The sequence below is a fragment of the Ornithodoros turicata genome, chromosome 7 (assembly GCF_037126465.1).
Source record: "Ornithodoros turicata isolate Travis chromosome 7, ASM3712646v1, whole genome shotgun sequence".
Taxonomy (NCBI): Eukaryota; Metazoa; Arthropoda; class Arachnida; order Ixodida; family Argasidae; genus Ornithodoros; species Ornithodoros turicata.
Window position 1 is genome coordinate 41,414,288 of NC_088207.1, and position 17,159 is coordinate 41,431,446.

Here is a 17,159-nt window from a genome sequence, read left to right on the forward strand (position 1 = left end):
GCCGTATTCTCTTCTTCGTACAACACCGAACTAGCGCATGTGAAAGCCGCTAATTATGCAATTATTTTCGTTCCTTTTTCGTGGAGCCCCATCTCTTATAATAGATGCTATTATGTCTGAGAAGAATAATGACTACTGCTTTATCTCACATTGTATATACGCCCTTCTCTGTGTATCTTAAGCCCCCCGTGCATGATGCAGCTGGCGTGTTTCAGCTTTGCAGACGCAAGAAAAATGACAAATTCAATCCAAGAAGTTACCCCTTCACGCACGCTCGATATCTTTTCGTCTTTTTGTAAAAGGACGTATTTCTGTGGGGTGTTTCATGTAATAACAAATTAGAGGTGTGCAAGCAAACTGGTGTACCGTGGAAGTAAAGGGCAACATTTCCAGGAGCCTGAGAGGTTTCCCCAGGGGTCTTGTCTTGTCACGTCCACGTCGTTCCTTGCGTTGTTTGTGTGCTTGTACTCCGCAAGCTCAGGGAAATGTTGACCCTTTTCGTGTGTCTCGCGTAATTCGAACCAAGCTTTTAAAAAGAAAGTAGAAAGAAAAAACGTACACTACATGCTTGCACTACATTTGCCGTTCAGAATATTTTATTGATATAATTATCTAATTGCCCAAGTAGATGACCAAATTACACTTTGCTTTTCACTAACACCATAACAACGTAAACGTTCTACGTACAAACTACCGTTACAAGTATGTACAACCTTCTAAATATATGTACAGTCTACCGTTCGTATGTTCGTACCGTTGTCTGCCAGCCGTCTTGTGCAGACCCAGGATATTTCTCAATGAGTGCCCCTAATTCATTCATTAATTGAGATTATTGTGTAATTTAAATACTGGAATACGAAATGGAAAATCACGAATTTTTATCTTGATGCTGAAACACACGGATGTTGTTTCTCCTAGCGGACGAAAGTGGCGCTACCCACTTCGCCATGACTCTTAGGGAATTCCTTCACAACAGTTTGTGGCTAATCGTAGCGACCAATCGTAATCTCACAAGAGAAGAATAGTATATTCCCGGAATACGCTCAAGACCCTTCTGCAGAAGCGACAGAATCCGTGCTTTATCGGGAACTTCCTCGTTTAACTAAGTCGCGTGCTCTCTGGCGAATCGCGATACCCTTGCTTCAAGTTCCATTTTTCGAATCGGCTGAAGTAAAGCGATTCTGCTCACAACGCCATTGCCTCGCGGAGGAAAATGCAGCCAGTTTGTTACAGACTTTCTACTTTAATCCACTTTATTCAAATCACGACAACGCAACATTTTTCTGCTTTGTAGGGATTAGTGTCACATTGGAGCACGGGTAACGGGATGTATCAAGCCTGAAAACGCATAATCTGAGCAGATTGAACCTGCTTTTATCGCAGGAATTGTCTACAGGTTGATCCACCAACCATGATAGAAATTCATAGTAAAAAACGTAGGCCCGGAGAGACATGCGGTCAATATGATTTTTTCTGCCAATAGCTTTTGCCACATATTGGTAACATTTTTATTTTATTTCAATTGACGGAAAGTTAATTTCTTGAATGGAACTCCTAAATTTCCCAAGGCAACCTAACGTTTTCTTTGTGGAAATGGGTTCCCCGTGGTCATTTTACTCAGTATAGCACATCATCCCAGTCGTAATGCAATGGCAATTGCCGAAATAAATTCGCCAAAAATCCGTGGAAATGAGCCCTTGGCTCCGCCTCTTTTTTGACGGCTGGTAGTTTGAGCGCAAAGCTGCGAAGAAAGGAGGTTACATTGACACGCCACACGAGGGTGCAAAGGGTTACAAGCCGTCGGGTGACCTCGTTTTTGATAAGATAGCTCAGATTCCCGCACTATGGTGGGCTAGAAATACGGGTGTGCCAATCGGCCTATCCAATGCATGAGGAAGGGGGGGTCTCTCAAATGAAGGATAGATCGAGTCGTAGCTCGCAGCGAACCATGCGGATTCGCCACGAACTACAAAGGAAAACTAAGTCTCCGCCTGTGTCTCCGTGTAAGCAATAAAACATTTTTGATGTCGAAGCTTTCTTCAGCGGCAACTGTTCATTCTGCTTGCATTTATGGTTGTCAATTAGGGGACAGTACGTCGAAGTCGTCACGTGACAACGGCAGACGGGTGTGCCTAATGGCACACACCTGAACGTCTCGATGTGATACCACATGCCATGCTGTGGATGTTCGTTCGTCACCTTTTCAGTAAAGCGCGTGGGCGTGTACATGCTTTGATTCCAAAGTTCAGTGAACAAGAAAATAAATAAGGAAAAAAAACGCTATCTCGTCTACTTCTTGCTTCGACAGACGTAAAATGAAGGGGTTCTCGTGGAATAATATTCCACTGGTGAAAATATTTCGAACTTTCCTTTTCTAGCTTTCCTATTTCGAATTTCTATAGTTCCCTGCTCCCTGTGCTCGAAAATAAGTATGCTCAGCACTTGGCTGGTTCGTGGGGGAATCTCATTATTGTGAAGAAGGACGATATAGTTTCATGTTTCTGTCGCATGACAGATGTGTGTACAGTTTGTCGGACATTTATTGTCATTAGAGTGAGATCAGTAGACAGCAGAATGGTTCCTGTTCTAGTTTCGCAGTGTACTAAGGGCCAAACAGATTTTGTTCGTCAGTGTGTGATACTATACGAGCGACTCGAAAGTATCGTCGATTCGCCTATCTTCACCTGCTGAGAATCTTTGTCACAGTTTTGCGGCGTTTCGTATGAAACCTGTCCGTCGTGCCGTAAGTCATAAGTCGCAAGACATGCCACTGTCGTCATATGGTACTGTGTTAATGCTTGATTGATTAGATTGCTGTATGGAGTTTCTTGTTTCGTCGGGCTGCCTCAGTTCAAAAGCAAACAAGTAAACAAGCAGTGAAGGCCAGCCGTGGTGATACCTGCCACAAAACAACTGATAACGAGTGACTCGTGTCCTTGTTTGTCCGTATCGCATCCCAAGCAGTGACATTCGCACACCAGCGCTCTTGGGCAAACTGTAGCGGAACATCACGTGACCTAGAAAAATCCGCCAGAGCACGGCCCTATCGCGGACTTCAGCGTCCCTGGAGCATCATCATTTTTGGGTACCTGAAAAACTTGCCGATTGGCACACCCGTATTTCTACCCCACCATACCCGCACTCACCGCGCGTGTTTGTTCCGTGGGTGAGGCTTGTAACCCTTTGCCCCCTCGTGTGGCGTGTCAATGTAACCTCCTTTCTTCGCTGCTTTGAGCTCAAACTACGAGCCGTCAGAAAAGAGGCGCAGCAAAGGGCTCATTTCCAGGGATTTTCGGCGAATTTATTTCGGCAGTTGCCATTGCATTACGAGTGGGATTATGTGCTTACACTGAGTAAAATGACCACGGGGAACCCATTTCCGCAAAGTAAGCGTTCGGTTGCCTTAGGAAATTTCAGAATTCAATTCAAGAAATTAACTTTCCGTCAGTTGAAACGAAATAAAAATGTTACCAATATGTGACAAAAGTTATTGGCAGAAAAAAATCCCTTGACCGCATGTCTCTCAGGGGCCTATACGTTTTTTAGTATGAATTTCTATCATGGTCGGTGGACCACCCTGTATGTAAACTTTCAGTGCTACCGTCCATGTGAAGAGTTGCGACAGAAAAAAAGAAGCTACATCTTAGCATGATGTTCGGATATTCTTACCGTGAAAAGCTAGGGCACCTAATCCTCAGATAAGCGAACAGTGTCAGGACGGGATCCCAATATTTTGAACAGAGACTGTCCTGGGCGACCAGAAGAGCATCTCTGTTCGACATATGGGCACCTCTCGTCCTGAGACTCTTCGCTTCACATTTCCTCAACGGTTCGATGGAATATCTAGCTTCCTGCAATGGTTATCAGATAGATCGTTTTAGACAACCGGTCGCCTTTAGGCCTCAGAGGTTGCGTCCGGACAGAAAACGCAATTGAGCTGAAGGTGCAATCGGAATGGTGGGTGCCTTGAATACATGTAACAAGGATATTTCGTTTTTGAATAGTCGGAAGCAAACAAAAATGAATTTAATAAGATTTTCCAAGTGGCTGCGCGCTTCCGGCTGAATTCAGGCAACAGTGTGCGGACTGACGTCACTGGAGTCGGTTATGAAGGCAGGCTGTCCGTCGCAAAATGCGATCTTCCGACTCGCAATCTCCTGCCGAACAATCGCTAGAAACGTCTCCGTCCATGCTTTCCGTAGTATGGGATAACAACCAGCCTGGCGACGCCGTCAGCTGAGCGATTGGGAACCTCGCTGGCTATGCCCGGTCACCGGAAGAGGCGAAGCATGGAAGGGCCCGTTTCAACCGGAAGCTGGTTTCGAATTCAATGTTTGTGATGTTTTGCGAAACTTTTTTTGTGTGTGTTTTCTTCCCGGAAGGCATCTCCAAGTGGATATCACATTAACTTTAGAATTCCGGATTCCTCGCGGACACCACCTTTAAATAGGAAGTGCCCTTTGCCAGCCTCGCAAAACAATGTTACAATCAATGCCTTACCATGCCTGACAAGGAGGAGGAGGGAGGAGGAGAGTCGTTGGGAGGAACCCGAGAGGGTTGCCTGCCTGATTAGGCGGCATGTTTCTCGGGAAGGGAAAGGTGGTGGAGAGGAGGAGAGGAAAGGGTGAAGTGGAAGACCGAGCGTAATCCGCTCGGGGGGAGGATAGCGTCCATGGGCCGACTTCAGGGGAACTGTGCATTAGACATCTGAGGGAAACCCAGGAAAAACCCCAGACGGCACAGCCGGCCCGCGGATTCGAACCGCGGACCTCCCAGTCTCCAAGCGCACGCGTTACCGCTGCGCCACCGGAGCTAGTGCCTGACAAGCTCTCGGACTTCCTCCTTCTTCTTTTCTTTTCCTTTTTCCCCCTTTTCTTCTTTTCCTTCTCCTTTTCTTTTCTTCCCCCTTTTTTGGAATAGCAAGCCGACCTCCGTCTGGCTGACATTTCCTTTCTTTTCATAATAAGCATATCCCTTCTCCCCCCCTCTGACTTAGGCGAGCCTGTAGAATACTTGTTTGCCATTTATGAAAATAAATAGTATTATTAAATATTAAACTTTTTTTAATGGCCGATATTCATCGACAGCGGCAAAGCGTATGCATGACATCAGTGCCAAGCGATATAACCCCGAAAGAATATTATTTTTGCACCCGCAATGCACTGAGTACATAACCCTTGGGGTGAGCGATGACTGCCAAATGGGCCGTGCTGAAAAGCACTTCACAAGTCTCTAATCTCCTCAGCAAGGCTCATTGTGCACCGATGGTAGCGGAACGCTGACGTCATACCCTTAGGTATCGCTTCGGAACGATTATCGCCAAGCGATTCAAAATGAGGTGGAACGTTCTGACAATGAAATATCTACGCTGCAGTTTCGGTCACGTCTTTGGCACACTATATTTGAGAGAGGCACGCACGAAACAGCGCTTGGCAAGCGGCCAAGCGGAGGCTAATTAAATTTGTACCCTGCACCGTAATAAGGGCATCGTATAGATGTTGTTGTGTTATTATGGCAAATACTTTCTTTGTGTCCTGGATGTCAACGTGTGCCAGCTTGGCGGAAGATTAACGAAGTTTGTGATTGAAGCTGCGTCAAGAAGCGACACAATGCTAATTAAGTCAGCAGTTCCTTGATGTTAGTTACAGCCACTGAAAAAGGCGCGGCTATAAGTACGAAATTGATTTTTAGCGCAATATCACGCAGAGTGAATAGGCGAAGTAAAGAGAACGAAGACAACAAACAAGGAGCTAATAAACATCTTCGAGCACACAGTCTTGATATTGCAATACTGAAAGTCAAAAGCAGACATTATAATCAAGCGAAGGAAAATGCTAACTAGATTCCAGCCATCTTTTGCTGAAATAGGGAGTCTAGAAAAGGAAAAGCCGCGCCTTTCGTCTTCTTAAGTGAGGCTCCACTTTCTAGAGTGGCCCTTAGCCTATTTTTGTTTCCCCAGAAACGTTTTCATATAATCTCTTTCAATCGTGCGAATTGCATCCTTTTTTCTGCAAGAGCAAAGTGATCGTATCTATAATACAACGTAACTCTGTGTCTGTTTTACATACGTTAGGGTGTTCCTGTATTTGAAGCCGGCGTTTTTTTCTAAGTTTTCGGCATTTCGGCAGTTTCTACGGCATTTCTAAGTTTTCGTTCTCCACTCGTGCCAGCGGCCTAATGTTTTCTGATACAGACATTGAAAGAAAAGTACGCTGTATGATATTCACTGACTCACCCCATGGGTTCCGAGCGATGCTTCATGAATTTCGCCGGAGTAAAGTGTATACGAGTGTGCGTTGGTACAGTGTTCTGTATAGCGCGCGAAAGACGCGGCCACACAAAACAAAGCCCCCCCCCCCCGCTGTCCCCCACTCCTTCCTGCTGTCCTCTCTCCATCTGTTCACGTCTGTACGCCACGTTCATAGCCACAGTCGCTTCGTGGCGCTAACATGGAATTAAAAACAAACAAACAAAAAACCAAAGCGTTCAACTTCACCTGATGTTTGTTGCTTACACGTTACACCCACACGTTACTGTTACATGCACGATAGCTATCCTCCATTTTATTTTATTTATTTCATATTTTTTCTCCTACCAAACCAATGAAACCGAGTTAGCTATCAGTCGTGTCCAGCACTCCTCCTCCTCCCCTCTCCTCCTCTGACTTTTCTTTTATTTTTTTTTTAGCAGTTACGGGACGATGCAAAAAGAGTGTGTTCAATGAGCACGCGAAATTCCGCAAGAAAAAAGTTGCTGTGCGCCCGTCCTCGCGCAAAAGGATTGTGGTAATTGTGTACATATATAACGAGGGCGCAGCGATAAATTCTATTCCACGGGCTCTCTTTACTGGCTTCAGAACACTGACTCCGAAGCGCCATGCGCGCGAACGAGAAATATTGCTTGGGTGACCCAAATAAGGACGTCGGGATAGACACTATAAAATGTGACAATCCCGGGAAAGCGGGAGGGGTGGGGGATATGTTTATTGAAAAAAACAAAGGGAAGGGGGGGTGTAAAGCGGGACCTCAAGGTCATCCCAGGTAAAGCAGACCTCATGAAGCTTACACGAATCGAGAGGGTCCTAAATCCGAATCGCGCTCGCAAAACGTACCCTTATTTATGGCAGCAGAGGATATCGTAAATCGACGCCCACAACAGCGTAGACGGACTCAAATAAACAGAAAATAGATAGAATCCGGGGATTATCACTGGGGGGACTCCGAGGAAGGCGGGGGACACAGGAGGGTACTCTTTCTTACTATACCGCTCTCCGTGGATATAATTTTGCCCACCGCAATGTCTATAACGCGCGGTAAGGGCTTGTCCAGCTCGCGCGGCTCAGTGGTTTGCGCGCTGGCCATGTCACGTCGCCACCTACTGATTATAGCGACCACGTGATTTATGCCCACTTCCCTGCGCCCCAATTCGAAGGCTATAGCGGGCAATTGCTATAATACCTTGTATACACAGTAGTCTCGCAACCTAAAGCCACGAATTATAATCATTATAATACCCTGTACTCAAGCGTGCGTTAGGATTTTTGTACAAGTAGTGAATGTCCCATGATATAGATGGATGGATATAGAAAGAAAAAAATGTTCCATGAGGTACGTGTTCTGGCAAAAGTTATGATTTCACAATCGTAATCATCATGCGCGCTTTGATCGGGTTAGTGCCAAAAGTGTAGCTATACGCTACACACTACATTTTGGAGTTGACGAGTACATAGCAGAGGAGATTTGAAAAAGTGGGTAAAATCGGAACACAGCATACATGCATGATGGGGGAGGGCGTCAAAATGGCGGTTTTGCGGCGTTCGCTTCTGCAAAGGGTGACTCCACCCTAAAAAGGGGGAGCTATTCGCGACTCCAGCGAAGCCGTAGCCACCTAGCGGTGGAAGTGGCAACCCTCGAGTCCAGGTCCGGCGTGCGCCACCTATAGTTCGCTGGAGTCGCGAATAGACGACCCTCTGTTTACAAACATGTGACGTCACGGGAAGACTGGTTCCAGGCTAGATTTTTCTGTGGTGGACAAGAAGCAGGAAAAATGCGTCGGCTGATAGGCTGATCAAGCTGATAGTGCCCACCAGCATGTTTTGCGCGGCGGCGAAACGTAATCGATGACGTAGTGGCTCAGGGCGTCTTCTGGCGACTTTCAGTTTACAAACATATGACGTCACCAGAAGACCGGTTGGAGGTTACTTTACTGTTTTGTGGGCAAGAAGGGAAAAAAATGCGTTGGCTGATAGGCCGATCATGCTGATAACGCCCACCAGTATGTTTTGCGCGGCGACGAAACGTAATCGATGACGTAATGGCTCAGGTGGCCTATCGACGACTTTCAGTTTACGAACATATGACGTCACCAGAAGACCGGTTGGAGGTTATATTTTGCTGATATGCTGATCATGCTGATAATGCCCACAAGTATGTTTTGCGCGGCGGCGAAACGTAATCGATGACGTAGTGACTCAGGGCGTCTTCTGACGACTTTCAGCTTACAAACATATGACGTCACCAGAAGACCGGTTGGAGGTTATTTTACTGTTGTAGTGGGCAAGAAGGGAAAAATGCGTTGGCTGATAGGCCGATCATGCTGATAACGCCCACCAGTATGTTTTGCGCGGCGACGAGACGTAATCGATGACGTAGTGGCTCAGGTGGCCTATAGACGACTTTCAGTTTACGAACATATGACGTCACCAGAAGACCGGTTGGAGGTTATATTTTGCTGATATGCTGATCATGCTGATAATGCCCACCAGTATGTTTTGCGCGGCGACGAAACGTAATCGATGACGTAGTGGTTCAGGTGGTCTATAGACGACTTTCAGTTTACGAACAGATGACGTCCCGAGAAGACCCGTTCGAGGACGTAAAGGCGCAAATCGTCTATACTATTCAGGCACCCTACTGCGGTCCAGGGTGCAGCGCTCCTAGTGGATCATGCTGAAGGAAACTTCCGTGCGACGAGCCATGTTGTGTGACTATCGGAGTAGGCAGTTAGAAATGGTCTTGCGCCATTTATTTTATCTTCGGCGAATATCAATGTACTTTGACGTGTTACATGGCGAACATTACATTTTTATACCACCTGTTCCGCTATTTTATGTCACATTGTTATAGCGAGGCTGCATTTTAACTCACTTGAAGGAGCAATGCGTAGATTCTGTTCCAAGTATCGAGCTGTTCAACGGTAATCCCTCGAACGCGCTGCTTCCCTAGTATACACACATAATGTTCCTAACCACACAGCTTGTTTCTGTCACGCCCACGCCAGTTGAGTTGAATTGAAAGAGAGAAGGAAAAAAGTGGGGAAAGAGGCGCTCATTGCGAGAGCCGGCTACTGGAGATCACTTAGAAAAACAAAAAGTTCGTAGGCTTTGCTGGTTACTTCTGGTTTATGGGCCCGTTCGCAAAGCGGAAGTAGCCAAAAGCTTTCCTATCGTCTCCTTCCCACCCGTGAGACCCAAATATTTGGCGCTGTAAATGTTTATGAACTAGTCTCGATATTTTCTGTTGCCTTCTTTTTGTCGACACGATATTGGTTTCAAATGCAGTGCACAAGAAGGGAGGACTGTGTTTTAGTAGGATAAAAAAAAAAAAAAATTGAAACGCGAAATAAACCGTCGCGACACCCTAGTGTTTCGAATGTTCAAGATGTTCCTCTGTAGCCGGAAAGAATAAGTAAGCGTCATTCTCTTCGTCAAATGGCTGCCAACAGAGCTCGTGGTCACATGTGGAGGATAAACAACGTTTTCCAAAGGGGACATTTTATAGCTAGAGGTCTCTCCATTTCCTCAGCGGCTAGCGATCGAGCTGTTTTCCTCCTTTATATGCGTTGGGGTCTCGTAATCACGGGTGGATCTCGTGTTATCAGGCCCTATAAATTGGAGCGGATGTGGTTTACGAGCAGCGGTACATTAGAATAAGGCTGTATGCGTTGCCAAATGTAGAGCACTACCGAACGTGCAAACATCCCCTAGATTTTTGTGGCGCCCTCTCGTTCGCTTGCCCTGGGAATCCTCCGCAGCTTACGGCACACTGAATGACGCTATAGGTACGCAAATGGCTTTCGGGCACAGACGTTTATCAAGTTATGTGCAAATGCAGTGTATTAACGTAGAAGACTGACTAAATGAAGGTTATTATACTTCGGAATACACCACACGTATTCCATGGAATGGAGATGATGGCATAAAATAGCACAAGCGCAGGGTGATGGACCAGCTCCGGGATGAAAAAAATAGTGAGTTTTAGTATATCGTTACGCTATCGACTTTGCGTACGTAAGGGATAGCGTTGGTAGTTCTGCGCACGCGCAAGACACAAGCAGAGCTTCGCGCGCTGCGCAGAACCATCACGCTATTCCTTGCGTACGCAAAGCCGACGGCGTACGTTATACTAAAACGTGCTTTTATGTTTTGCGTGTGCGCAGAACCGCCAACGCTATCCCTTACGTACGCAAAGGCGACAGCGTACGTTATACTAAAACTTAGTATTACCAGCTCGCGTGGCATAGCGGTTAGGATGATCGCCTTCCACGCCGATACTGGGAGGTGGTGGGTTCGAATCCTACCACCGGTTGTGCTGTCTGAGGTTTTCCCTGGGCTTTCCGGCTGACTTTCCAGACGAATGGTGGCACAGTTCACCCTGAAGTCTGCTCAGGGCGCGTACTAACCCCTCTGTGCCCCACTCCTTCCTGCTGTCCTCTCTCCATCTGTCCTCGTCTGTACGCCGCTCATAGCCACAGTAGTTTCGCGGTGCTAACGCGGAATTTAAAAAAAGGATGGAAAAGTACTCTGCGTGAACATCGAGAGAAAAACGACTACGGAAGGCAACTCAAACTAGGAAATAATTCGGAAAACAGATAATCAAAATTACACTAATAACTGCGGTGGGAAACTGAGGAGGAAAGGGAAAAACGGACAACACACCAAGGGCATGCGAAGTAATAGAGAAGAGCGCAACTCCTGCAATGGATCGTCGCAGCGCTCCACTAGCAGAAAGTCCAGACGACTTCCCTAGGAATTCTTTACATCGTTATCGGCTGTCTGGCAAAAACAGTTGTTTCTTATTCCTAAACGGGTTCTCTATTGCGACATATTTTTTTTATGTGCGCGTCTAAGCTGCTCGTCCAACCTAACAAAGTATCTCGGACAACGTAAGAAAAAATATTGACCCTATTTGGTAGGAGACAACTGGTTATTACCAGAGGGAGGCATTGGCCATTCGGTCGTCTGGACATTCTATTTTAGTGACAACAGTGACAATCCATCCTCTGAAGCATCCTTTTTCCCTTCTATGAAAGCTATCCCTCATTCCATATTGCTTAGCATTCCTTTTCTTCTCAATTCCCTCTGCATAGAGCCTGTTTTTTTTTTCCTTTCCTCCTCAGCTGTCCACCGTGTCTGTGTGTGCAATTGCGGTTCTACACTTACAGAATTTATTGGTTGGCTTGGGGGGGGGGGGGGGAGCTGTCTTGTGTCGTCAGTTCTGCTTGTCGTCAACGCTTAGGCTTTTCTCGTCACAAGCTCACACACTTCAGCTACAGCTACACACCTCATAAGCTCTACAACATCGCTTTTTTATTGCTATCTTTATTAGGTCTCCGAGAGCTTTGTACCCGCTATTGTCCGCTCACTTTATAAGTCGACCAACCTTACGTTCGACCGATACAATACTTACGCTATACAATAGTATAACTACGCAACTACGCTACGCTACTAACTTACGCAACAAGATACATAATTTTTAAGGAAAATAATAGAAAGTTCACAGTTACAGTAACGCCCTCTCCACCTTGCCTTGCAGTGTGCCACCTCGTGGAGAAGGGAGTTCGTGCAATGTTCGGCTTCCAGTCTCCTGGCTTCAGTGGCCTGATTGAAGGGGCATGCGGTTCTTTTAACATCCCATTCCTAAGGACGCGTTGGAGTGGAATCGAAGAGAGCCCACTTAGGCCTCGATCGTACACGCTGACTTTCTACCCTCATCCCGAGGACATCAGCAAGGCTTACCTAGACCTTGCGCAGCTGCTGGAGTGGCAGTCGTTCACTATTATCTACAGCAGTGATACAAGTAAGTGATGAGTATTCCTATGTGGAACGTGAAGTAAGGTCATGCAGCGCGTTTTTTGTGGCACGCGCAAATTCGCAAACTAGTAGGCAGTTGAAGTAGATTTACACGGATGGCTAATGACGGAATCGGACGGGCTTACGTCCAGTGTGCTCAAGTAGGTTTCAGCTCACCAATAGCATTATACATCGTAATAATTATTTTCTGCCCATTTCTCCAGCGAACCGTACAATGTGTGTATTTGGTGTCGGCCACAATTTTGTGTCAAGCCAAGTGTCCAACCACTTCAGCAATTTTTATTCACTGTGTATTGGATGAGGTGTGCTTGTGAATGAAATTTGTTCATTATATTCGTTTGTTACGTTTTGTAGGATTTGTTTACCACAAGGACGTATTGAAGTACTCACTTCATCCTCCAGCCAAAGCTAATCTCATCCTATGCTGTGAACAGGAAAACAGTCTCGAGAATGTTTTCAAGCTGCTACGTGGAAAGCGCGAACAGCGGATTATTCTCAATCTACCGCACGAAGACCTCAGCGCATTCTTTTCGAAGGTAAGTCTGCTAAAAAAAAAATATATATATATATATATATTTTTTTTACTTATCATTCTTTGGTTCAGCGGGAATTTGCCAGCTGTCACGCAACGGCACAAAAGAGAGCTAGCAGATCTGATTTCACAGGAATAGCGGTGAAGATGATGTGAACGGAATGTCAGTAAAACCCTCGTCAGAAGGGCTTCGGAGCGTCTCCCCAGGATGCGTACCACGGGGTGCTTTGGGCACAGGGATGCATGGGGTGTATGGAATGTTTTGGCACGTTGAAAGACATATTGTTTTGAATGCGATATCATTTCTTTACCGCACTTCTGGAGATTCAGTGCAGCCGCGTCGGGTCACGCTGGTTGAAGACGGAGAAGGGCTCTTCACTCTCACATTGCGTACTCTCCCCCTCGTTTGTTTCTTTATCGCGCCGCCTCGGCTGAGAAGAAAACGTTTCCGCGAACGCCCTCGCTGAACAGGGAGATTTAGCAGATTAGAAGGCTCTAAATACGATAGCATTTCTTTAACGCACTTTTGGGCCTCGGTAGCGCAAGTGGAGAGGGGCTTTTCCCTCTCGCGGTGCGCCATCTCCCATTTGTTTGTTTCTTTATTGCGCGCCTTCTTGGTCCCTGGCCACATCCAGCCCACCAACGCTCTGCCCTCAAAGCTTTCTTCGCCTTTCTGGATACCATAGGACTTCGATCATTACTGTGAAGGGGCTCATTATTTTATTCAGCGCATTACCACCAGCAATTGGGTAGAGAATCGCCCCTGGCGATGAAGCTTCCCGTTCATCATCTCACAATAAAGTTGTTGTTATTGTTTGCTTGCCTTGGCTGATAAGAAACGTTTCGGCGGACAGGGATTTAACAGATTGGAAGGCCTTTACGATAGCTGCTCCAAAAAAAAAAACACGATAAGCAAAGCACATCGTTCCTTTGAAGCGGCTGACATTATGTTGTGGATCTTTGGTTTGACAGCTTCTTTTTTTGTATCGTTTTCGTAGAGCGCTTGCGATATTGCGATGTCGGGGTCCCTCACTTCTTCTCAATATTTTACCTGTGCCACAAAGCCTGCAGTCGAGGCTATACGCACTCAGTCAGCCGAAAAGAAGTGAAGTGAGTTTGGGGAACTCGCAAAATCGTTAGTGCACTTTCTGCCGAGTGTCACTAAAAGATGTCGAGTGACAGCACACGAATGACGCTAACTGCAAGTGTCACTCGCTGAAAGTGACACTATTTTGGTCCTCCTGACAATGCATGCTGGCGTTTCTCTTGATCTCTTGTGTGGAGGCAATGTATAGAGTCCTTGAGTGCGCACGCTTGAAATGCGGGAGGAGAAAAAGCGGGAGACCGGCGCTTGCGCAAAAATTACAAAAATGATGGTTGTACCAGGTGCTGTCCGGCAATGGCTTTTGAGAGCGCAAAAAGGTAGAAGGAACTCATTTGAAACGTTGTCCACGGCTTGCATAATTACAAGGTCCGCAACAATTCTTGATTAGATACCTAAGTTGCTTAAATGCGTACAGCTGTCACTCCCCATGGGATAAGCACCCATAGTTGCTTTACGGCGTGAAAGGTAGAATTGTTCTTACTCATGGCGTAAATTAGTACTCACAAACCTGTTCCGCGAATTTTCATTTATTCATACTTTGAAGGAAGCAACATAGTGTAATAATAATAAAAATAATGTAGTGCAAATACATCACATGCATATAACGTTAAGAAAGGGGGGTTCAGACAGCCACGAGGGAGAATACCAAATCACGGTCGGGTTCCAGGGTCATTGAAACGAACCCCCGACCGTGGCGTGGCCAGGACGGACGCTAACTCTGATTGACACTACGAGATTGATTGATTGATTTTAAGAAAAATAATATGGAGATCTTGGCTTCAATAGTGGGAGGCCTGCAACTCCACATCGCTTGCACCAGTTATTCTGGTGGAAAACTCCTGGAATGACGGTGCCAATGACGAGGACGATTATGGCGATGATGATGATTAGTAGGGGTGGTGATTCCGACAGAAAACAATTGCAAATACACACGGGGTTCTCACGGAACACACAAACACCCAACGCGCAAACAGTCGAACAGCAAAACCCACAAAACACTCTTAGGCTCAAAACTTGTCTGCGTCAGATTATGAGACTCTGGTAGAGTGTGGTTGATTCCATGAAAACTGATTGAGACTATGAGACTCGTGGTTCTCTTTGTTCATCAGGAAGGCGGAGCTTCCACCGAAACTTTGTCTCTATTATTGTACCGCTGTTTATGATGCTAGAACTGCATATCTAACAATCGCCTTCAGTTATAATAAATTGGTAATGCTTTAGTTCACCGTAAACTTCCACCGAAGTCTCGCCTAATCTTAAATCTTAAAAAGGGGCGTTTATTAAGCTTTTAAACTACTTCATTAAAAATTGTTGCGGGAAGGTTACAATGTAAATTGTAAATCTGTGAACTTCCAGTAACGCTTCTTAATTGAGTAGACGCTGAATAAGAACGCATTTTTCATTTATACCTTTACGTCTGTTGGATGCATCTCATTCATACCTTGCCGTTCCGATCTTTTACCTCTTAACGTACGTCCATGTGAATATAGATGATGATGATAGGAGGGGGAAAAAATTGGAGATGTGAGCCCGCTCACTGGGGGACAAGATACTCCAGGTCTAGTAAAGAAAGAAAAAAAAAACATCTAAAAAGACGAGAGCTCTGCTATGCTCTTAACGAAGGTGATGAGTGCGCACTGTGCACCCTGACGATGAATCGCAGGTCATTCGCCCAGCACTTTCACGACGTCAAAGGGTCGGCTATCAAGACGGTTCAGCGATCTCTGAAGTTGCAAACGTGCAGTTCTAAACCGTGCACATTCGCGTACATATGAATACACTCGTGCATATAGTGCATTGATCGAAGTAGGTCTACTAAGCAAAACTTTCAAGATACATATATGTGGAGAAGTTATATTAAGCATAACCAAGAATGGCAAAACAGATATAGATTCACATGGAACGTCGGCTTGTACACTTCCTGCAGCGCATTAAGCTTCACCGGGAGTTCCGACAGAGACCCTGGCCATCTGTTGTGGAGCACGCATAGCTTTGCGTGCACGCCTCTAAGAGCCTAGAACAAAGGCCGGTCCATGTCACTTAGGAGCGAGGCGCTGAATTTATGTTCTCCCAATAAGAGGCTTAAGTGCAGGTGCGGTACAAGCACACTGTTGTGAAACCTCGTTAATGGACTACTGCTCACGCTTCGTGCAATTACATACATTGGATAAGACTGGAATGGAATGAAACAGTGGTGAGATGATAATGTGGAACGGAATATATAATAATGAATACCGGTTTTCGATACCTATGACTCGATCAAATATCTATGGTATTCACTATAATTCACTTTACCACGGTTCCATTCCATTTTGTGACCCATCTAATCAGTCAACAATATACAATACCTTATTGAAAGATACTACAGAAAATCACACGAAATGTTTGTTACACAAATGTTGAAGGAATTTTAATGTGGAAATGGAACACAATGCAGCAGGTTTTCTGCTACCCGTTCTTACAGGAATTCTTACAAACTTCAATTAGCACTTCTTATAAGAATTCCTAAGAGCTTCTGATAGGACAGATTCTGTGAGAATTATTAAAGGATTTTTGTGTAGGAAATACCCGCAATCTCATAGTAAAGCTCATAATATTTGCTATGAGATAGCGAGGATTTCCTTAGAAAGATCATTGAACAATTCTCACAACATCTGTTCTACTTATACCAGAAGAAAAAAGTGACATGGAGTAAGCAGATATATATTCTACTCTTCATTGAAATCATTTACTCACTCACTCCTAATCTGTAGAGCAACGTAAGACACGAGACATCACATAAAACAATAAACCAGCGGCAACAAATAACTTGATTCCATACTTCCATACCTTCGAAAACGCATCCGTTCATCACCAACGCACGCTGCCGTAATCAACAAAGCGTTCAACTCGTGGTACACGTCTTTGCAATACCGGAAGTGTCCTGCTCCTCGGCGACCGCTCAATGAGCGGAAGTCATCCCCATATCATCGTCATCATGTATTTCTCTCTCTCTCTCTCTCCTCGGCGACCATGCCCTTCGGTGTTTCGTACACTTGGGAACTCGGTATTTCCCGTCCAGATTGCCTTTCTTGCGTAAAAGCAGGGTCCATCTTTGGCGAGACGAGAATGGGTTATCAGCCCTACCTCGGATCAAATACTTTATCACAGTTGCCTGCCGCCTTGTACGAATTAACCTGCAAGAAACAGCACATAAATAAAGCACGATTTCAACAATATGTCAGTGCGAGGAAGGCATCGAAATATATAACATATACCGTTTGCGCAAAACACAGACGCTCGCACTGCATTCTACTTCTGATCAGCACTCAGAATGCCTGCGAACAGAGGAAAAGGCGCATGAAGAATGGGAATGCATAGCACGGACAATTATATACCCCATGCATACGTATTACATGCCTCGAAAACGACGAAACTCCTCAAGGTGAGGC

The 17,159-nt window shown here is 45.6% G+C and overlaps 1 protein-coding gene across 2 annotated transcripts in view; it reads left to right on the forward strand.

Annotated features, from left to right (window-relative positions):
- LOC135401119 (glutamate receptor ionotropic, kainate 2-like) overlaps positions 1-17,159 on the forward strand; it is a 161,247-nt gene that overhangs the window by 82,656 nt on the left and 61,432 nt on the right. For both annotated transcript variants that reach the window (XR_010424722.1, XM_064633316.1), the window contains exons 3-4: positions 11,814-12,077; positions 12,446-12,627. Coding sequence is in view for 1 of the 2 variants with exons in the window: in XM_064633316.1 (XP_064489386.1) it covers positions 11,814-12,077; positions 12,446-12,627 (446 nt within the window). In the remaining variant the exon portion in view is untranslated. The remainder of the gene's footprint in view (positions 1-11,813; positions 12,078-12,445; positions 12,628-17,159) is intronic.